The sequence below is a fragment of the Lissotriton vulgaris genome, chromosome 9, assembly GCF_964263255.1.
Source record: "Lissotriton vulgaris chromosome 9, aLisVul1.2, whole genome shotgun sequence".
Lineage (NCBI taxonomy): Eukaryota > Metazoa > Chordata > Amphibia > Caudata > Salamandridae > Lissotriton > Lissotriton vulgaris.
This window is the reverse complement of record NC_141697.1, coordinates 1244177610-1244202131: the sequence shown is the minus strand read 5'-3', so window position 1 is coordinate 1244202131 and position 24522 is coordinate 1244177610. Positions and strand designations below refer to the sequence as shown.

Here is a 24522-nt window from a genome sequence, read left to right as displayed (position 1 = left end):
CGCTGCTGGCAGCTGTGTGCCCGTGTTGCTCAAGTCGAGATCTCGGTCCGTGCTGGTCCCGGACGGGGCAGTACAGGGACCAGGGTCCGGAGTGGAACTTGGGTGTCATCATTGATCCGTGTTGGGGGCAACCAGTTGCACACTTCTAAAAACAGTTGTGTAACACTTTGCATATTTGCTAACGAACTATCAAACTATTGAACAACGTCTGACTCTAGAGGTGCTTAAACTCAGGGGTTAGTGCGCTACGTACTAAGTTATGTTTCTCTTGCAGGATACCGGATCATAGTGTAGCGCACTGCATTGATTGTTTACTTCACGTACTTAATTGCAATGTGACGCATTACCTAATACCTTCCGTGCACAGGGCTTGCTGGTGGTGATACGCATTGCATTGTTTTCCTATCGTACTGTACGTAATTGCAGCGTGACGCATTGTTATATTCCTTCCTTGAGCAGGGCATGCCGGTAGCGAACCGAGATGCATTATCTTGTGTTGACTGAGTACATGATCTTGACGCTACATATTGCATTGTTTCACTGTGGTACTGTACAGGAACCCATTGTTAAGTAGGGCAGTATTCCTTGTATTTTGCAACATGTGTGAATCTAGTGATACGACGTACCTAACCTGTTGAGGACGGTTAAAAGTCAGCCTAACTGTTGGTTAGAAGCGGTGGTTGAGGATTAGAACCGCCCAACCCACCTGAAGAACGAAAAAAAAAGGTGTGTGTGTGTGTGTGTGCGTGTGTGTGTGTGTGTGTGTGTGTTTTTCCAATTATGGTGACATCTTTAGAATTGCTGTGGGTGAAGTTACACATACTGAACACTTGTGCCTTGGAGATAAGCCTGGCTGCTCGTGTCAAGCTACTAAGGGGGCGAGCAGGGCTGTCTCGGTTGGTATTCTTTCTTGGCCTAACATGGGAGGGGTCCGAGGCGCGCTCATGACAACAATGGCAGTCATGTTTTAAACAGTACAGGCCAGGAGACAACGCTTGCGCCTAAAAACAGAAGAAAAAAGCCTATTCCAATCACTTCCTGCAACCGTTGCCAGTCTTTCTGAGTCTGATGTGATGGCAGTAGTAAGTCAGTATGTTCACATTATTTCAGTTGATAATAACCATAAAAGTTCACAGAAATACATCACAGATGTGCTCCAAAGTTTTGTTAAATATAAATGTAGAAACCAGCCTATACCGTGAGCTGATATATTATCATACTAAGCTCTTTAAGGTAGACAGGTAGACGGTTTAGTGTGTCCTTATGTTGGGTGTAGGCAGTCATAAATTGGAAGAGACACTCTTTTGCATTTGCTTAAGACACCAGAATATTTCAGAATAATACAGTCTTGGTTGACCAGTGTTGTTGCTAAGCCTAGAAATCAATTCAATACCTAAAGATTATTATAAATGTACAGTACAAAGAATCGTCTTCAAGTCCCACCGAAACCGGTGGTGTTCCTAATATACAATGTGCACTTCTGAAGGAAGCTGGTGCTCTGAACTGTGAGGTTTTGAGTGTTCTGATTCATGTTGTCAGCAATGTGTTATATGATGAGGCACACAGCTGCACTTAAGGTGAAAAACTTCTCCTACTTAGGGAGGCGAAGCCTCCACGTAGAGCCTGGTTCAGAACCACCACCGAGATATAAATCCACTTCAATTCTGAAACAAACTTTTAATTACTTTCCTTCTATGCTACTTATTACTACATTACACGCATCAGACGGTGCAAACCACAACTTGAATGGCCTATCGAATATGGCAGCAAGCCCTGGGCTGATGCAAATCTGCAATCTCTTGTCACTCCTCACCGTTCCATGACCCAGAGTCACTCCCCCTTCGGCCACTCCAATCCACCACCAAATCACTCACAATATCTATCAAGATGGTTTCAAGTCATGTAAGATTATACATCCTCAGAATCTCCTAAAAAAATGGTAGAAAGATTGAAACATAACACGCAAAGAATTACGAGACACATGCGTCACTGATCAATACATTAGTGGCTGATATGGAAAGCTTAAAACATGCCTCATCTTTACTTGTAAGACTGTCTCAGACCAACATTTCCTACACTAACCTCAATGTTACATCATCAACTAATAACCCTCATGGCTGCAACCCTCAAATGTCTCCCTCATCACTATTTAGTGGATCAATTGCCATAATCCGCTCCAATAATGGTACAATGCTGATCCAGCCCACAGATGGACGCCTTACATTATTTGACCATATATTCCCAGTCATGCTCACTGTCTTATCGTGAGCTTCTGCGTCCTCTCCCCCTAACAAATTACTCGATCCCCACACTCAACTCAACTCACATTTTAAAACCCCCTACTAAACCCCACACAGGGTTTAAAGACCGATCCTCAACAGGGTGCTCACACCCTCTCAAGCATACCTCCTAACATCTACTGCATTCTCCCAAACATACTTCTAGTTCTCTACTTCCTCTTTCTTCCCCAAAAATGCACAACCACTCAACTCCTCGTCATGATTAGCTGGCACTGATCCCCCCTCCCATCTACCATTCCAGAATATCACTGAAACTGCAAACCTCCCCCCAACCAGACCCCCCTGACACATCACCCTCCTACCAGATCACACACAGACCAACCAATCTCATAATACCGCAACATCCCATGTCCACTCCACTCCTCTCCCCTTACACACACACAAAGACAGAGCATTTCCCCTTCACAATGACAACCACCCTACAACACTCTGCTCTCTTCCCACATTACAAACACCTACACAGATCAATTGGTACCTTCAACACCATCACCCCCTTACCCACTCCTGCTACAATCCTTCACATTACACCCCACCATCTGATGATCCCTGCTCATACCAACTTGCATCCTTCCCACCCCTTGATCTACTACACAAGAACCCTCCTTCCATACCGAATTCCCACCTGTACAACCACACCCCTGCATCTGTTATTGAATCCGCACACCAGAACAATCACCCTCACCTCAAGCTACCTAGCCTCGACTATGCAGAAATCCCCCTCATTCACTCACTTTATAAGTCCCCTTGTATTGCTTAGTTTACTACTTCTACCCACATTACATCAGTGCACAGCAACTCCCATCCATTTACATTTCCTTCAACGTCCACTACTAAGACCCCCTTATTGACGTCACATGACAGATCACCTCAGTTTACTAGATTAGACTGCGACGCATTCTCCTCTCTCACACAGTGTAATCTCCTTCCTCACACCAACACTGCACACCACTCATCTTCCTGCCCACCCATCAAACTCCACTCCCCCATACCTTGACTTCCATAACCCAGCCCCTAGAGAGCAAACTAGGGGCCTCATTTATGGGACTCTGGCGTAGGGCAGCGCTGCGCCCTACGCCAAAGTGAAAGGGCAGGAATGCAACACATTTCAGCAATATGGTGCGTTCCTATCCTTTCTCTCTGAGCTGGTGCCATTTCGGCAGGCTAGCACCAACGTAGACACACTTGCACCATGGTGCGAGGATGCCTCCATTGCATGCATGGCTGTTTCTAGGCAGGAAGGGGCACTTTCTGGCACAAAAACACACCTAAGAGGCGTTTTCCTCATTCCATGTGTGCTGCAGAATGTATTCCCATCATCTAAGAAAGTCTAATATAGGTGAGTAGTCTAGTGCGGTCAGAGTAGTGGATATTAGAAAAAGCTTTAAGCTTCAGCATAAAGAGATGGCAATATTTAAGAAAGAATGTGTTCTAACAGGACGGACCTGGAAGCCCTCCTACTTCAACATTACTTTAGCTAAGACACTGCAGCTAACCCCTCCATGGAGGATACGTTCAGTCACCCCCTGGCACAGAACCCAAGTACGAACATTTCGTCGAGCTCTTACACCCTTTTCTCTGCTGCGTATACTTCTTGTTTTCTTTGTTTTTCTGTAATGATTTTCCACGCAGTCATCCTCAGCCCTATGTAGCCACATTTGGTCATCTTAACCCCTCTGCAACCACCCTTATAACAACATGCCATGCACTGTAAGGCCCTCTGGAACCTTGGGTAAAAATGCACAAATCAGTAAAGAAGCTTGTGGTGCAATCACCTGCCGAAAGGAGAGGAGCAGGTGGGGTGAGGGGGCCAACAAGGGCAGCGGCTCACCCACCCACTGCCTGCAGACACACAGGGCAGCACTCACCCGCCCAACGCCTGCAGACACAGGACAGCAATCACTCGCCCACCGCCTGCACACACACACAGGGCAGCACTCACCCGCCCACGCCTGCAGACACAGAGGGCAGCACTCACCCGCCCACCGCCTGCAGACACACAGGCAGCACTCACCTGCCCACCGCCTGCAGACACACAGGGCAGCACTCACTCACCCACCACCTACAGACACTCAGGGCGGCACTCACTCACCCACCTCCTGCAGACACAGGGCAGCACTCACCCGCCTGCAGACCCTCAGGGCGGCACTCACTCACCGCCTGCACACACACAGGGAGGCACTCTCTCATCCACCACCTGCAGACACAGGGCAGCACTCACCCGCCCACCGCCTGCAGACACACAGGGCAGCACTCACCTGCCCACCGCCTGCAGACACACAGGGCAGCACTCGCCTGCAGACACACAGGGCAGCACTCACTCACTCACCCACCGCCTGCAGACACTCAGGGCGGCACTCACTCACTACCTGCACACAGGGAGGCACTCACCCGCCCACCGCCTGCAGACCCACAGGGCAGCACTCACTCACCGCCTGCACATACACAGGGAGGCACTCATTCACCCACCACCTGCAGACACTCAGGGCGGCACTCACTCAAAGCCTGCACACACACAGGGAGGCACTCACTCACACATCGCCTGCAGACACAGGGCAGCACTCACCCGCCCACCGCCTGCAGACACACAGGGCAGCACTCACCCACCCACCGCCTGCAGACACAGAAGGCGGTGCTCACTCACCACCTGCACACACTCAGGGTGGCACTCACTCACCTCCTGCACACACACAGGGAGGAACTCACTCACTCACTCGGCGGCACTCACTCACTCACAGGGCGGTACTCACTCACAGGATGGCACTCACTCACAGGGCGGCACTCACTCACAGGGCGGCACTAACTCACAGGGTGGCATTCACTCACTCACTCACAGGGCGGCACTCACTCACTCACAGGGCAGCACTCACTCACTCACAGGGCAGCACTCACTCACTCACAGGGCAGCATTCACTCACTCACAGGGCAGCACACATGGCGGCACTCACTTACTCACAGGGTAGCACTCACTCACAGGGTGGCACTCACTCAGGGCGGCACTCACACTCACTCACTGAGGGTGGCACTCACTCACAGGGCGGCACTCACTCAGGGCGGCACTCACTCACTCACAGGGCGGCGCTCACAGGGCGGCACTCACTCGCTCACAGGGCGGCACTCACTCGCTCACAGGGCGGCACTCACTCACAGGTGCACAAAAATATCCTGAGCTTGATTCCAGAGTATTATAAGTCCTTATAAAATCAAAGCAGAAAAGGAGATCTTCTTATGTCCATCATTTATTCATCTCAATATGTATCCAAACTTGATCCTTGCCAACAAGAGTTTCGTCTTTAAAGGTGTCAACCTCAGACTTCATCAGGGCTAGAATATCATAAAACAAACAATCATTACATATGCACCTTTACATAGGTTTGAATTTAAATAAAAATACAAGTGAGCAATCAACCAAATCCAAACCTGACACCCTCATGAATATGAAGGTGAAACACCACACACAGGCAAGGAATGAGTCAATGTCTATTAAAAACAAAATAAGGTGACAAAAGCATTAGAAAAACAAGAAACCATCATTCAAGTGAAGTAGAGATATCACCACCAACCATAAAACACAAGTGAAGAAACGTTCAAAGTGAAGGGAAAGTAAAATTTACAGGCTCCTAAAGTTCAAATAATTTACACAAACTGAGGGTTCACGTTCAAGGCTAACCAATCTATTATCAAAAGGCTAGCAACACCACTAATGTATAGGGCATGCAAGCTATTCCACGATGCGGTAGCGAAGAAGGGACTACCAGAGAAAGGGACTCACCTATTGATATTATTGAACTCTTATTCTACCAATAGGACAAGGTGTTGTGTGTGATCAAACACAAGTATATCCAATCATCTCATGTCTAAAAAGGAAAATAACAGTCTAACTAACCATATCTCCTATCAGGGATAAAAGATTATCTCAAACAGTGTCAATGTTCTGTAATCATTCACTTGTATGAGTCTGAATAGTAGGGAAAGAGTATGTAGTCTCTCACAGTAATCTTCGGTAACAAAGTTATTCAGTAACAGCCTATTGAGGGTAAAAACGAATAACATATATATGTATATGTAAAAACATAACTAATCCAATATTAAGTCACTTCATAATCATAAATACGATCACCATTAGCTAAAACCGGAGTCTAAACTCCATCCTCTTTAAATACTCAGCCGCCCCAAAAATATATATAGAGCGCGACAGGTCTAGCACTAAAAATGATTAATTATTATAGTGAGTTAAGAACGCCGTCTCAGAATGCCTACACGTATCATTTAAAAGTAACAAATCATTTACCGTCATTACTTTGGTTAACATAATCATATATTTATTTCTCTACAGGTCAATTCATTGTTATAAATTGCACCTATGTCCCGTGTACAGTTCGAGATGATTTTTTATATATAAACGCTGGTGCAATATCACCAGTAACGGAGAGTTTAGATTGGGCTAATCCTTACTGCTCACCTCTATCCATAGTAGCGTCCATTCGTGAACCAAATTCAAAGGAGACACGATGCCTGTGATGTGATCCATAGTTTAAATTGCATGACTTTAAAAAAACTTTTTTGTGTATTTCTATTTTCTCTTACTTCTCCTTTTTCTTTTGGTTTGAAATTCAATCTGGTACCTTCCTTGAAATAGAGCTTGGTATACGAACTCATGCCTTAGTTCGTTCACAATATAGGACTTTATATAGTGAACACAATTATGGAACTTGATTTATTCGAACCCGTCTTAATATGGCGGGTGTTGATTTCTTGAGCCGCTGGTCTTCTAGCTGAGTGATATAGAACATAGACTATATGAGTTCGGAAACAAGATGGCGGAATTGTAAGACGCCGTTCTTTTAAACGAATGGATGATATTGAGGATAGAGGTGAGCTCTAAGGATTGGCCTAATCTAGTCTTCCAGATATTGGTGATATTGCGCCAGCTTTTCTAATTAAACAGAATTTTTTGTTAACGTTATACGGAACACAGGTGCAAGTTATAATAGTGAATTGACAGTAGAGAAATAAATACACTATTATATTAATATATGTAATAACGGTAAAATGAATCGGTACCTTTTTATATGGTGAATACTTTTATGGGATTTGAATAATTTGAACCCGTCTTAATATGGCGGAAGTTGCGATCTTGAGGCGTTAGTCCTCTTTCTAAGTAGTGCAACATAAGTGGTATATAAGTTCAGAAACAAGATGGCGCGTTTGCTAAACGCCGCTTTTCTACACGAATGGACGCTACTATGGATAGAGGTGAGCAGTAAGGATTAGCCCAATCTAAACTCTCCGTTACTGGTGATATTGCACCAGCGTTTATATATAAAAAATCATTTCGAACTGTACACGGGACATAGGTGCAATTTATAACAATGAATTGACCTCTAGAGAAATAATATATGATTATGTTAACCAAAGTAATGACGGTAAATGTTTTGTTACTTTTAAATGATACGTGTAGGCATTCTGAGACGGCGTTCTTAACTCACTATAATAATTAATCATTTTTAGTGCTAGACCTGTCGCGCTCTATATATATTTTTGGGGCGGCTGAGTATTTAAAGAGGATGGAGTTTAGACTCGGTTTTTAGCTAATGGTGATCGTATTTATGATTATGAAGTGACTTAATATGGGATTAGTTATGTTTTTACATATACATATATATGTTATTCGTTTTTACCCTCAATAGGCTGTTACTGAATAACTTGGTTACCGAAGAATACTGTGAGAGACTACATACTCTTTCCCTACTATTAAGACTCATACAAGTGAATGATTACAGAACATTGACACTGTTTGAGATAATCTTGTATCCCTGATAGGAGATATGGTTAGTTAGACTGTTATTTTCCTTTTTAGACATGAGATGATTGGATATACTTGTGTTTGATCACACACAACGCCTTGTCCTATTGGTAGAATAAGAGTTCAAAATATCAATGTGAGTCCCTTTCTCTGGTAGTCCCTTATTTGCTACCGCATCGAGGAATACCTTGCATGCCCTATACATTAGTGGTGTTGCTAGCCTTTTGATAATAGATTGGTTAGCCTTGAACGTGAACCCTGACCGAGTTTGTGTAAATTATTTGAACTTTAGGAGTCTGTAAATTTTACTTTCCCTTCACTTTGAACTTTTCTTCACTTGTGTTTTATGGTTGGTGGTGATATCTCTACTGCACTTGGATGATGGTTTCTTGTTTTTCTAATGCTTGTGTCACCTTATTTTGTTTTTATTAGACATTGACTCACTCCTTGCCTGTGTGTGGTGTTTCACCTGCATATTCATATTCATGAGGGTGTCAGGTTTGGATTTGGTGGATTGCTCACTTGTATTTTTATTGAAATTCAAACCTGTGTAAAGGTGCATATGTAATGATTGTTTGTTTTATGATATTCTAGCCCTGACGAAGTCTGAGGTTGACACCTTTAAAGATGAAACACGTGTTGGCTAGGATCAAGTTTGGATACATATTGAGATGAATAAATGATGGACATAAGAAGATCTCCTTTTCTGCTTTGATTTTATAAGGACTTATAGAACTCTGGAATCAAGCTCAGGATAGAATTGTGCAATTGTTTAGAAAGTAGAGAACTTTTTACATGCTGTCTCGTTGATGGTAGATGACCATCATCTTATCCTTTGAGCTCCTTTGAAATTATTGTTTGATAAAATTGGCTGCAACCCAGCGCAACTGTCACCCAGTCATCTGGTCGCTATTGGTTCACTCACTCACAGGGCGGCACTCACTCACTCACAGGGGGGCACTCACCCACAGGGCGGCACTCACTCACTCACAGGGGGCACTCACTAACAGGGGGCGACACTCACTCACAGGGTGTCACTCACTCACAGGGGCCGGCACTCACTCACAGGGGGCAGCACTCACTCACAGGGGGCGGCACTCACTCACAGGGGGCGGCACTCACTCACAGGGGGCGGCACTCACTCACAGGGGGCGGCACTCACTCACAGGGGGCGGCACTCACTCACAGTAGGCGGCACTCACTCACAGGGTGGCACTCACAGGGCGGCATTCACTCACTCACAGGGCGGCATTCACTCACTCACAGGGCGGCATTCACTCACTCACAGGGCGGCACTCACTCGGCGGCACTCACTCACTCAGCGGCACTCACTCACAGGGCGGCACTCACTCACAGGGCGGCACTCACTCACTCACTCACAGGGTGTCTCTCACTCACAGGGCGGCACTCACTCACAGGGTAGCACTCACTCACTCACAGGGTGGCACTCACTCACTCACAGGGCGGCACTCACTCACTCACAGGGCGGCACTCACTCACTCACAAGGTGGCACTCACTCACTCACTCACAGGGCGGCACTCACTCACAGGGCGACACTCACTCACTCACAGGGCGGCACTCACTCACTCACAAGGTGGCACTCACTCATACACAGGGGGGCAGCACTCATTCTTAGGGTGTCACTCACTCACTCACTCACAGGGTGTCACTCACTCACAGGGTGTCACTCACTCACAGGGTGTCACTCACTCACAGGGTGGCACTCACTCACAGGGCGGCACTCACTCACAGGGGGCGGCACTCACTCACAGGGGGCGGCACTCACTCACAGGGGGCGGCACTCACTCACAGGGGGCGGCACTCACTCACAGGGTGTCACTCACTCACAGGGCGGCACTCACTCACTCACAGGGCGCCACTCACTCACAGGGCGACACTCACTCACAGGGCGGCACTCACTCACTCACAGGGCGTCACTCACTCACTCACAGGGTGTCACTCACTATAATGGTACTGTTTTCATGCAGTAATGAGGAGGCAGACTCAGGAGCTTAGGTTAAGGTCGCTTTATTAAATATATTCGATCGCGGGAAAACACCGAGCGTCCTCTCTGCTCCGACGCGCAGTCTCCCTCTGCGTGCATGCGCACTCGCTCAGACTGGGCGTCTTTGCGTGTTGTGTCACGACGCAACGCGCGAAGACTAGAGCGCAACTCTACATATCTCCCCTTTTTACACTTACACAAAAGAGTCCTCTAAGTCCTCAGGGGTTGAACATCCCCCTAGTTCAAAGTCTCTGAAATGATTGGGTCTGACCACCACTCTAACAGTGCGGATGCGTCTTACCGGCGTGGAGGCTTCTCTGGAGCAGTTCTCTGCAGGGCTTACAGTCTTGTCTCTCTGCTGACTCTGCTCTGCTCTTTTTGGTGTACACCTTTCTCCCTGTGTTTCCTCTCCAACGGGCCCTTCTGGGTGTTCCATGTCCTCCCAAGATTCTTCCGTCTGGCGCTCTTCCCCAGCTGGTGTACCTCCTTCTCGGTCTCTTGGCTCTTGATCTTGTAGGGCTCTCTCTTCCTCTGCAGGCCACTGTAGGATATTGTTGATTTTAGCCATACGGTCTTGGGACCACACGTTCCCATCGCTGAGTAACGCCGCTCTATCATATACTTCTTCTACTTGCAGAGGCGGGCTGTATTTGCTTTCTCCCTTCCTTTTCAACACTGCCAGTTTGACTCTCACCCACTCCCCTCTTCCAAGTGTAAAAAATGTAATGTAATTTGACTTATATAGCGCACAAATCACCCGAAGGTCTCAGGGCGCTTGCTTAGGGAACCCGTCCTGGTATTCCCTTGTGAGATACCCCGGCAGGGTATCCACAAGGTGAAAGCCAGGCATCCCGCCGCAAGGGGCCGTAGTGGAGATTAAGCAAGCTATTGCCCAGAGTCGCAGAGTGTGACCCCGTGAGTTGAGTAGGCACCGGCGCGAGAATTATCGAGTCCGTGGAATTTTTGAGCCCGAGACCCTGCCGCGTCGGGAATCGAACCCTGGTCCACGGCCGCTTTCAGCCTCCGGGTCTGCCGCCTCTAACCACTGAGCCACACTTCTCCAAGTGCAGTCTCTTGCACATTTCTTCTCCGGTTATAATGGTCGGTATATACTTTCTGAGCTCTATCTAAGTTATGTTGTACTACTGCAGGAGACCATTTGCTGGTGATGGTCTTTTCTCTCCGGACCACATTGTCCTTAGTGAAGGGGTGTCTGCCTCTCAGGATTTGGAATGGGCTGTACACGGTGGAGGTGGGGGTAATTTGGTAGGCCCATATCATCTTCAGTATCTCTTTTTCCCAATTCTTGCCTTTCATGATGGAAGCTTGGATGGACCCCATGATGACCCCATTGAATCTTTGCACCTGTCCGTTGCTCGAGGGGTGGTGTATGGAAGTGTGTTTGGTTTTGATCCCATTCCTTTCTGCATACTTGCACCATTTTTCAGAGGTAAATTGCGGGCCATTGTCGCTCAGGATTGTCCTTGGGGTCCCTGCTCTCAGGAAAAACCGACGTGAGGAACTTTATCACAGTTTCGGAGTCCATTTCTTCTTGGATATGAATTTCCGGCCACTTTGAGTATTTGTCCACCAAGACACATACATACTTCGGCACTCCTTGGTTGTCCAGAACAGGTCCTAAAATGTCGACCAAGACATCTTCCCAGGGGTCGCGTGGCTGGTCAAATTTCCCTATGGCTGGCCTTAGCGGTTTCAGTATTTTGTCAGCTCCTTGGCACTGGCCACAGTCTCTCACATGCCTTTCCACTTGTATGTCTAGTCCAGGCCACCAGTACATTTGCTTCACTCTCATTTTGGCTTTGACAATCCTGAGATGCCCTTCATGTAACTGTGTCAACAGGAACTGGATCAATCTCGTAGGAGGCACCACTTTGTCCCCTCGGTATAGAAAGATGCCCGAGTCACTCACAGACAGTTCCTCGCGGACTTCATAGAATTTCCGGAGTTCCTCCTTCACTCTCTTCTTTTCGGGCCAGCCCTTGATTATGTGTTCTTTGACCTCACAGATCTCTTCATCCTCATCATATGCTAGGACCCATTCTTGTTTACTGATTACTCTTTCTGGATCCTCTGTTATCGCCATCATTTCTTCATCCTCAGAGGAGAGGTTTGGGGCTTCTTCCATGGCTGAGGCTCTACTCAGGTAGTATGCCACCTTGTTGTGTGTCCGCGGTATATACTCCACGTCATACCGGTGCTCCAGTAGCTTCAACGACATCTAGGCAATGCGTGGCGGTCGCATGTCCATTCGAGGTTAGCACTTTGACTAGCGGTTTGTGGTCTGTCTGCAGTCGAAATCTCATGCCCCACAGGAACTGCCGGAACTTCCCCATGGCCCATACCACTGCTAGCATTTCTTTCTCAATCACACTAAATTTCTGTTCTGTGGGTGATAAGAGACCTTGAAGCAAAGCTGAGGGTCTCCACGGTTCCGTCTGCTCTCTCCTGCGCAAGGACTGCTCCCAGTCCCTTCTCACTGCCATCTGTCGTCAGTATGGTCTGTCCCACGGGGTCATATCCATGTAAAGGCACCGCTTGACTCATGTTCCTTTTCAACTCTTCAAAGTCTTTCTGCGCTTCCTCATTCCACTTGAACACGGTCTTGTCTCTTATCAGCTGCCTCAGGTGATGTGTTTTAGTAGCGAAGTGCTGGACAAACTTGCTATAATACTCGGGCATCCCCAGGAAGGCTCTCACCTCCTCTTTTCTGTCTGGCGCCCTGGCCTCACAGATTGCCTTTACATTCTCTTTTTTTGGCGTAATTCCGTGTTCTCCTATTTCGTGTCCAAGGTAAGTGACTGATGTCATTCCCAGTCAACATTTCTCCCATTCTGCTGTCAGGCCTGTTTCTTGTAGTACACCCAGCACCTTGTCCAATTTCCTGTCATGGTCCTTCCGGTCTTTCCCCATTACCAAAATATCATCCTGAAAGTATTGGATGCCTTCAATGTCCTTGAATAGGTGATGCATTAGCTTTTGGAACACAGCTGCAGCTGAAGCAAGACCAAAAGGCATCCTGCGAAATTGATAGCATCCAAAGGGCGTTATGAAGGATGAGAGCTTCCGGCTTGTGGGGTGTAGGTCTATTTGGTGATAGGCAGACGTAAGGTCGATAGTGGAGAACCACTTTACTCCCCTCGCTTTGACCAGCATAACGGGAATTTTTCCACGCTCGGGCACTTATTAAGTTCCCAGAGGTCCACGCACAGACGCACCTTGCCATTTGGTTTTCTTGCCACAACCAAGGGCGCCAGCCACTCTGAACTGTCTATGGGTTCGATTATTCCTTGTTCTTCCAGTCTACGCAATTCTTGTTGTACTGCCTCCTTCACTGCTAGGAGTACATTTCTAGCTTTGTGGGACACTGGGTTGGAATTCTCCTTGAGCAGAATTGTGTGCGTAAACTTTTCTAGCTTGCTGACCTTCCCTCCGAACACCTTCGGGAAGTCCCTTTTTAATTTCTCCAGGTCCGGCCAACTCTCAGGGGTTGTCATCAATACTTGAATGTCTCCTCCCGGGTCCAGTTTTATCCCCAAGTCACCTTGATCCATCCAACCTAAGACCGATGGACCTTTTTCTGCCACATACAGCTTGCACTCTGCTGTCCTTCCTCTGAATTCAAATTTTAAGAGTCCCGTACCCTACCATGGGGATGGGTGTGTTCAAGTATGTCACCGGCCGTATGTCTGGTGGTTCAAGCCTGGGCTCGAACTCCTACTCCCATACAGAGCTTTGGATTACGGGGAACGGGGACCCCGAGTCTGTCACAATCTTGATTTTCACACCTCCTATTACCATGTCGCATTGAGGTTTGCAGGAACGCTTGCTCCCTATTCCCAGCACCTGCTCCTCTATACACAACACATGGTCATCGTCATCCAGCTTGACCTCTGCTCCTTCTGTGTGGTCTAATGTTACATACTTCACTACTGGTCTCTTCATTTTCCTGCGACACACTTTTTCATAGTGGCCCAGTAGGCCACAGAACATACATTTCGCCCTGAACGCCGGGCAGCGTTTGTCCTGGCCTGTGTGGTTCAGGCTTCTGCACCTGTAGCACGTGGACCTGCTTTCCATGGGTTGTTTCCTTGTCTGTCCAGTTCTTTCTGCCCATCTGTTAGTCCCTTTACTTTCTCCAGGTGCCGTTCTATTTCTTGCTGAAGGTTCCAAATCTTCTACCCTGTTCACCATGGTCTTCAGGGTGGAATCCCTTTTCGCTGCTTCGGCACATCGTTTCGACAATTCCGCTTTCTTTACCATGGCTATAACTTCTTTCAGCGACGCTTCTCCGTGCGCCCATAGTTTATCTTGCAGTCTTGTTGGTGGTGTGCATGACAATTTGGTCTTTTATAAATTCGTCATGCAGGGCCCCATAATTACATGTTATCGCTAACCGGGGTAGAGCAGCGACATAATCATCAATGGATTCTCCTGCTTCTTGCTGCCTTTGCTGGAAATTGTAGCGGTCGATGGAGACACATACTGCTGGGCGGTGGTGATTGTCTAGATCTTCTAAGGCATGCTTGAAGACGTCAGCATCCGCTTGTGGTCTGGTCGTGAGCACTAAGTTTGTGAAGACTCTTATTCCCTCCGGGCCCAGATTGTGCAAGAGTATCCTTCTTCTCCTCGCACTGGGGAAGGGTTCCCCGTTTTCATCTTCGGGGGCCTCAAGATAATTTTTGAAATACTCCCTCCAGTCTTCCCACTTCATCTGGGGTTCACCTCTTTTGGGCAAGAACGGGACTGGCGCAGTGAGTGACGACGTCTGCGTGCTCATTCTGGCCTGTTCTTCCGGTTCTGCTCCCTGGTTTCTGGGGCTGCCGGGCGCGTTTGCGTTCCCACCTTGCAACGGGTTCGGTCTGGGTTCTCCTGCACCCCCTTCTCTGCAGTCTTCCAGTTCCGCCAGGGCCTCTGTGGGGTTTTATCGATCTGCTCTGTGCTTCACCCCTTTGGTTCCCGCCTTCTGACACTGCTGCATGCGGTAGGTGCTCTCCGCCTCTCTGCGCTTCTGCCGCGCTCTCCCCGTGATCTTCCCTTGACCTCATGGACGTTGTATCTTCCTGCGTCGTCCCCTGTCAAGGTGTGCTCATGTGGGGTGTGTTCCCCTCCTGTTGGTGCTGCTCCTCCGTTCTTTCTTTATTTTTTCTTGTGGGCAATCCCACTCCTCGTCACCACTATAATGGTACTGTTTTCATGCAGTAATGAGGAGGCAGACTCAGGAGCTTAGGGGAAGGTCGCTTTATTAAATATATTCGATCGCAGGAGAGCGCCGAGCGTCCTCTCTGCTCCGACGCGTGGTCTCCCTCTGCGTGCATGCGCACTCGCTCAGACTGGGCGTCTTTGCGTGTTGCGTCACGACGCAATGCGCGAAGACTAGAGCACAACTCTACACTCACTCACAGGGCGGTACTCACTCACAGGGCGGCACTCACTCACAGGGCTGCACTCACTCACTCACAGGGCGGCACTCACTCACAGGGCGGCACTCACTCAGTCACAGGGCGGCACTCACTCAGGGTGGCACTCACTCACAGGGCGGCACTTACTCACTCAGGGTGGCACTCACTCAGGGTGGCACTCACTCACTCCCACACTCCCTCACAGGGCGGCACTAACTCACTCAGGGTGGCACTCACTCCCTCACAGGACGGGACTCACTCACTCACTCACTCCCTCACTCACCTCGTCCGGGCCCCGCCGGGACATGACCCCCGCTCCGCTGCGGCCTCTTCCCAGTGGTGTCCGGCGGTGACCGAGCGGGGCCGGCGAGGGGGGGGGGAGGAGGCGTCTGCGGACCCTAGAGAGAGCCACGGGTGAACCCTAGAACAGAGCCCTGGTGTGGACGAGGAACAGTGCGCATGCGCAGAAGACCTGAAACCAGGTGCAGATCACTGCGCATGCGCGGGATACCAGCGATGACGCAATCAGCACACTGCGCAAGGCCGGAACACCTTGGTGCGAGTCTTATCAGTACACTACGCGTGCGCAGCACTCCAGGCATGAGCCGAAAACATACTGCGCAATGCCGGAACACCGGCATAATGCCCTTGTCAGCACACTACGCATGCGTAACATCCGCGGTATAAGAGCCTGCGCACTGCGTACGCTCGGAACAACACGTGAAAATGAGAACACTACGCATGCGCAGCACACTAGCCCTCCCTGGGATAGCACATTGCGCATGGTCATTGCGGCACCGACATGAGGAGCTGCAGCAGACTGCGCTGGTGCCAAACTCCTCAAGTCACCCCGGACGTCAGCAGGAGGATAGTGTGGGCTCAATGCGCGTGCGTAAGACGCTGGAGATCAACTTAATATTACATTATGCAAGCTCTGAACAGAGGGGAGAAGTGTCATCTCATTGCGCATGCCCAGGAAGTCTCAGCGCACTGCGCACGCTCGAAACAGCAATATTATAGCAAGAACTGGGTACGCGCATGCTCAGATGCTGCGTCCGCTACCGGAAGAGGGTCTGGGCGTTCTGAGAAGATCAGAAAGGAAAACACCCGGAAGCAGAGAAACACCACCGTAAAACTGTCTTCATTGTATTTAACAGAACAGGGCACGTAGTCAGTGTAGACTATTGTGATTCCACTGTTCATCATCATACCATGCCTGATTATTTATTGTCCACCATTAAAACAAGCATTTGCATAGCCAATAGGTCTCGCCTTTGGCACCTTAGAAGTGTTTAGCCAGAGATATTGCCTATGTCTTTAAGCTGTGCTGTACAGAAGTCTGCGGCATGCTGAAAAGTTACACTAAAGAAGTGTCAGAAGCATTCTTGTTACCGTATATATGACCAAGAAAGCATTATGTACAACTAAACAACCATATTAGTTAGTGAAGAGAAGAGCAGCGTGAGGCACAAGGACGGAGAATGAGGGGAAGAGCAGATTGAGGCACAAGGACGGAGAGTGAGGGGAACACTAGTGCGGGACGCAAGGCCGTAGAGTGAGGAGAAGAGCAGCTTGGGACACAAGGACGTAGATTGAGAAGAAATGCAATGTGAGGCAGAAGGAAGGAGAGTGAGGAGAAGGGCAGCGTGAGTCACAAAGAAGGTAAGTCAGGAGAAGAGCAGCACGAAGCAAAAGAAAAGGAGTGAGACGAGCAGCATGAGGCGCAAGGACGGAGAGTGAGGGGAAGAGCAGATTGAGGCACAAGGATGGAGAGTGAGAGGAACACTAGTGTGGGACGCAAGGCCGTAGAGTGAGGAGAAGAGCGGCGTGAGGTAGAAGGACAGAGAGTGAGGATAATCGCAGCATGAGGCACAAGGAAAGAGAGTGATAAGAGCAGCGTGAGACACAAGGAAGGAGATTGAGAAGAGCAATGTGAGGCACACACTTCTTGACTTCAAACACACATGGCTTGCTTAGTTCTGGATGGGTGACCTGCCTTCTTCAATAAATGCCCTTGTGAAGGATGCACAACTGGATGCTGCAAAGCATGCCATCATAAATAGCGTAAATCATTCCCTCCAATGAAGCCTGCCTTCTGGAGCGTGCGCAGTTAGTACCTTGATACATGCTCCCTCGTGAACCCTGATATATATGGCCCGACCAAGGGCAGACGAGTCTTTAGTACACCCATTCAGCGAAGACCGACCGTCTTCTGTCACAGCGCTATTAGTAGTGTAATATAGCCCTGTTCACACACATGCTTTAAGTGAACCCCTCCGCAGACCCACACGGCGTCATACAGGTGATGGTTACCAGGGGGCCGGCTGCAATGGCTGAGGCAAAGCGCAGAATATGCAGGCCTAAGGGTCCTTCAACGGCTCCCTCTGTTACCCTGGGGAGGGCCAAGCCCTGCACCGCTAGCAGCGTCACAGACCGGAGTCTATAAGACGCCTGTTGCCCAGTGCCAGCAGTTGTGTCGTGGCAGCCAGCACGTGACTGACACAAACAGCCAAACTCAGTGGGTAGAGATTCCTTTGTGTATACCACCCTGTGAAGCCACATCCCTATGGCACGTCAACAGTGCTGTTCCCTGGTTCGCGACGATTAGGGGTTGTTCTTAGCCCCACTTGGGCACTCTCCCACGGGTTCATTAGAGTAATCCTTCCAGTGTCCCCCAAACACACAAAAAAGTGCTTGCAAGCTAACGTTTTATCCCAAATTGTACAAAGGTGTAAAGTGAACCTCGGCTCCTGGCCTGCTAAGCTGAAAAGCCGCAAGCTCATTAGTAAGCACCCTCCTAATATGATGGCCGTGCGCTGGAGTGAACGGGGCACCGAGAAGTGACTCTCCTACTCAGCTCACAACCGAACGAGCCCTAATCAAATTAATTAGCAATCCATTTGTGTTCTATGCTGAACGGCCCAACTAAGAGTAGCAGGTGTTTAAATATTGCCCCACTAAGGTACTGAGCAAAGTAATCAGTGGGCTAAAATGGTATGGTATAATGACATATGAAGAGATTCCGAGCTCATAACAAGCTCGATCCTGAAAGTGAAAGCGGACCGCGCATGTAACTTAAAGCATGTGCGGCAGCGCGAAGGCTAAACGAAAAACAACCTTTGAAATCTGACCTGAACTAGATCGCACACTGCGCGCCGCGGCACGTAATCGCAAGCCGTAGGCCGTGGGCGGATACATTTCCTGGGAAAGGTGGGACACGCACCTGCCTTTGCCCAATTGCGTGCTGTCTTCGCACGTAAAGCCCAAAAGGGACAAGCATTGGCATAGCCAATAGGCCTCGCTTTTGGGACCTTATAAGTAATTAGCCATGCAACATTTGATGTTGTTTAATGAAGGATATTGTGCAGGATAACTAAACACTTATAATGTCCTAAAGACAAGACCTATTGGCCATGCATTGTGGGTGCCTTATAAGTGTTTAGGTAGAGCTATTGAGTTTGCCAGTGTTTCTAAGCTGTGCTGTAGAGAAGTCTTTCTGCTGTGCAGCATGCTGAGAAGTTGTAATTAAAAAGTGTAAAAAGCACTGAGTTATGCTGTGCTGGCCCCTAGTTATGCAGTGGTGGCATCGAGTGATGCTGTGCTGCCCCTGATTGATGCTGTGGTGGCCCTGAGTGTTGCTGTGGTGGTGCAGACTGATGCTGTGGTGATGCTAATTGTTGCAGTGGCGCCCCCATACACATACGCACACACACATACGCACGCATGCACGCAAGCACGCATGCACGCAAGCACACACACGCACGCACACATACACACAGCCCCACGCACACATATTACATATGTACGCAGATAATACACAGTGTTTTGCAGTTGTGCAACTGGTACCGAGGAGGGAATGCTAATGCCTGGTAAATACCTCCCCTGCAGTAGTTGTACAACCCAAGTGCAGTATTATGTGCCAAAATAAAAGGCCTCTGAAGGTGGGCACTAGAGGATTCCGTAGTCTCAGTAAAGGGCACTCTCTCATATTAAGAATTAGTGTCTGATTCACACTCCAAACCATTTGTGATCACATGTGAACGGTCATTCTCGCAAAAGTTTAAACATGCCACTGAACCTATAACAATGCATTTTCTCTCTAAATAAGGCCTGTGTGAGACCTCTGTGACTCAGACTGGAAGCGTGCACGTGAAGGCCTGCTTTTTGTAATTCATTGTCGAAAGGGGGCCCGAGCAGCATTTCTTAAAAGCAAAAAGCATTACCATAACGTCTCAATTTAAAAATGTTGCTGATTTTTATTTGGGGGTGGAGGGTGCTAAGCATTTATTCAATGTTGTGCATTGCTTATATGAACCACATTGGTACTTTAGAAGTAGCCATAGTCTGTTTTCAGGTATACTTTATTTCGAATTAAGGTTATTTGTTACTTCTCGCATTTATAAACCATTTCTCTCATAATTCTAAGGCAGAGGGTGTTAAACTGTGAGTCGGATGCATGCACTGTGTTCCAGCAGCAAAACCCCTGGCTCCCACCTTAATGCAGTGTTTCAAAGTTGACATTAGTGAAGTATTCTAATATTTCCTCTGTGATGTAAATGGACTCTGAAAGCAAGGTGTGGTTTGAACCCTGTTGAAATTGCCATGGACCACCACCTAGCTAGCATCCCTTTTTACAATAATTAGACTGTCAAGAACTAGAGAAAGTGACATAACCTTTAAAATGATGACATGGGTAAGACTGGTACAGGTATAAGATTCGCACCAGCTGCCCCCGAACGTTTAAAATGAGAACGTAATATTTTTTGCCCCCTCTCTAACCTGCCCGTTGATAAGTGTGCAAAGGTTTAATTGAAAGAATCCATGTGTTTTGGATTATCAAACATTTAGACCCCATGCTTGCAGTCTTCCTTTGCAGAATAGATGTCGACTGTGTGGAACGTTAAATAGAAATTGTAACTTTCCAAATGTGTTTGTGACATTTTTCACTAATTGGTATGTTTCGGCCTGTAAAATCACTTTATTGGGGCCATTTTTGGCATGCTTATCTGAGTTGATCTTCAGTTACAAGGAATAGTGATGGCACGAAATACTCAACAGTATAATTAGGGCTCCCGGTTTTATGGCATTTATTTTTTTGCCATTTCCGTCTTTATTTATCCATATTTATTTTTTGGGCTTTTTTTCTGTATTTATCCGCATTTATTTTTGCCACAAGCAAAAGATGACGCTACAGCTAGTATTTTTCCACATTTATTTCAGTCCCCAAAAACACATGTGCAACTGCTTGTACACAGACACAAGAGCCGAGGAAATAACAAACTAAATGGCAACAAACTCAACAATCAATCAATCAATGCATTTATAGAGCGCACTACTCACCCGGAGGGTCTCCAGGCGCTTGGGGGGGGGGGGTCCGCTACTGTTTGAACAGCCAGGTCTTGAGCTGCTTCCTGAAGGCGAGGTGGTCTTGGGCCAGGCGGAGGTGGGTCGGAAGGGAGTTCCAAGTCTTGGCGGCCAGATTGGAGAAGGACCTTCCTCCTGTGGTGGCTCTTCGGATGCGGGGGACGGCGGCGAGGGCGTGGCTGGTCGATCGAAGCTGGCGTGTGGGAGTGTAGAAGTTGAGGCGCCTGTTGAGGTATCTTGGGCCTGATCACAATGCAAAAGGGACACCACAAGCCAGCAGGCCGCAGAAGCTCATAAAGGATTAGTGGTGAATTAACATGGTGAAATATTAAAGTAATTTCAGTTGTGGATATGAGTCAGTTATTTGGAGAGAGAAGGATAGCTAAGGGATAAAAGGGGGAAGAAAGGTTTGCATTCATATAGCACTTGTTCCCACTGATGGATGTTGAAGCGCTTTTCTGGCATGTAGCACGCCACTCTGGAACCCATAAAGGATTAGTGTTGAACATTAGTATAGTAAAATATTAAGTAGTGTTAGTAGTGGATATGTTATTCAGTTATTTGGGTAGAGAAGGGTGGGTGGGGCCTTGGCACACTTTACTTTGTTATTTAAAGGTATGGTGTGCCTGCTGTCTGCCTACTCGGGTTCTTTGCTCCTGAATGGGTTGGGAGCTAAATATGTATATGCAGTTTCAACTGTACTCGATCTCCCTCCTACACAAAAACTGACAAGTACAGCAATTTCCTCTAAGCAGCACCATTTCTGTATACATATGTGCCCTCTTTGGGAAAGTTCCACCAACCACAATCTGAATCAAGATGGGCAAATTAAACTCACAAATCGCTTTTTACTGGCTTCCAGTGCAATTTGAGTGTTGCGCTTTTGGAATTTCTACAACTGACACCCAGGACATCTAGAATAGGAGCAATAGGCATCAGAGTAAAATAAATATTTGAATATACTTATAATAGTTTGAATAACTATGCAACTAACACAATTTGAATTTCAAAAGAAATGCATTCCAAGATTCCTGCGGAGAAATGGAACTGAAACCGCTCGTCCACAACTAATCTGGTCTACCTGCTCCAGGGATCATTGCATGCTTGCGCTATCCATCACGGCTACCCTACCCCATGATAATAGTGAGGAAAGAGAGGAGGAGCAGCAGTGTGCTGGCAGGTCGGCTAAAACGTCCTCAGTACTGATTTTAATAGCTGATGTGGTAAGTGAAATACATCTCTCCCCACAGCCAGGCCCATAGGTATAATCAACTGCACACACACACACACACCTTAAATGAGAGCTGCACGTGGGCAGCCATTTTTATATTTAGAAGGGATTCTTCAGAAGACCAGCAACCCAAGACCCATGGGAGACTTTGCCCTTTGCCACAATACACAGCCCCATACCGAGACACACATGGAGAATGTCTCATAAACGGTATTACCTCTACAACTACTTCCCAAAATAATGTGGGGGTTGAGGGTGAAGGAGTGCAGACATTGAAGAGAGCCCTACAGCTTCTCTTTTACATACAGATAGAAGACTGAAACAGTCAAAATGGCAAAACATTAACAGACGACAAACAACAGGCATGAGAGAGCTAAATCAAATGAGAACATACATAACAAAACAACAAAGGAAAAGGATAAGATGGTCTTGGAGGGAAGGTCCCAGCCAAGTCTCCGCTGTTCCTCCATCTCTGCAAATACGAGCAGGGTGGCCGCTGGACGTCAGGCAGGGTGGGTGGCCATGGGTCCTACAGCTGTCCCATTTTGGCAGGATGGGTCCACTGAGCAGGATGCCTCCAAGTGGTGAAATCTTCTCTGTCCGTCGTGTTCCCTGTCCCACCCACTCCCTGCCGCTGCTCCCCGCGGCCCCACCCCTGCTCCCTCCAGCATCTCCGCACGCTCCCCCCCACTCGCCACCCCTCTCCCGCCTCCCAGCTGCTCCTTCCTCGCCCGCCACCCCCACTCTCCATTACTGGCAGAGGGCATGCGTACGCGCAGCGTGCGCGCCGAATGTGCGCCGAAGCGCCAGAACCCCTGGCCCCCGCAGATGCCAGCACACCCGCCGGAACTTCAACGCAGCTACCCTCAATGCACTCAACACCGTCCAGACCCCCGGCTGCCACCGAGCCAACCCAGGACGCACCTATGGACCCTTCACCTGCCAATCCTGCAAGCTCTCCTGCATCCGGACCTGCACCGCACCCGCCAAGCCGAGCACCAGCAGCAACCACCTCAAGTGCATCCTGCTCAACACCCGCTCCGTCCACAGACACGCCATCGAACTCTGGAACCTCCTCGACTCCACATCCCCAGACGTCGCCTTCCTCACAGAAACCTGGATGAACGCCTCCTCGGCACCAGACATCGCCATCGCTATCCCGGACAGATACAAGATCACTCGGAGGGACTGCGCCAACCAGACCGGAGGAGGCATCACCATCGTCCACAAGAACACCATCCGTATCACGACCAACCCCGACGACATCTTCACAGCCGCCGAACACCTGCACTTCTAGATACACACCGGCCCCAAGACCACCCTCAGAGGCACCCTCATCTACAGACACCCGGGACCACGCACACAATTCAGCGAGGACATCGCCGACTTCATCAGCCCGCACGCCCTCCCCTCCGCCGACTACATCCTCCTTGGGGACCTCAACTTCCACCTAGAGAACAACAACGACCGCAACACCACCACCCTGCTGGACAACCTTGCCAACCTTGGACTCAAGCAACTGGTGACCATCCCCACCCACTACGCCGGCCACACGCTTGACCCCGTCTTCTCCTCCAGCAAGGACATCTCCTTCAGCCCGCCACTGGACTCCATTGGACAGACCACAGCTGCGTCCACATCAGCTTCAGAAGGACCACGCTCCACCACCACCCACAACAGGTTCCCCGCAGAAGCAGGAACAAGATCACAACCGACCAGCTCGCCACATCCCTGAGCCAGAACCCTCCCGCCAGGTCAGCGAACCCCAACCAAGCCACCAACAACCTCGCAAGGTGGATCAGCAACTGCGCAGACGGCCTCGCTCCACTGAAGACCCCCCCCGTCAGACCCGGCAACAAGAAAGCATCCTGGTTCACCAACGAACTCAAGAGCTCTAAGAAGAACTGCCGAGCCCTCGAGAAAGCTTGGCGCAGAGACCAGACACCAGACAACATGACCACCCTCAAGCTCGCCACTCGAAGACACCACCACCTGATCCATACCACCAAGAAAACCGCATTCAAGGAACGACTAGACGACTAGACGACAACGCCCACAACAGCAAGGAACTCTTCAACATCGTCAAAGAGCTCTCGAACCCTAGCGCCGGAAACAACGACATCACCCCATCGCAAGCCCTCTGCAACTCACTTGCCTCGTTCTTCTACAGCAAGATCGCAGATATACACAACAGTTTCAGCACACAGCCGACGCACCCTAGGACCACACCAACGCCCCCCGCCACCACCCTCCGCGCCTGGACCCCGATCAACACTGAAGACACCATCCGCACAATGAACTCCATCCACTCCGGATCACCGACCAACCCCTGCCCTCACCACGTCTTCAACAAGGCCGACACCATCATCGCACCCCATCTCCGGGACATCATCAACAC

At 48.8% G+C, this 24522-nt stretch overlaps 1 protein-coding gene across 1 annotated transcript in view; it reads right to left on the bottom strand.

Annotated features, from left to right (window-relative positions):
* The window catches only part of LOC147693179 (uncharacterized), a 708628-nt gene that overhangs the window by 377606 nt on the left and 306500 nt on the right, over positions 1–24522 (bottom strand). Inside the window, 1 exon segment of the mRNA XM_086939582.1 lies at positions 15813–15950. Coding sequence (XP_086795708.1) covers positions 15813–15950 — 138 coding nt within the window.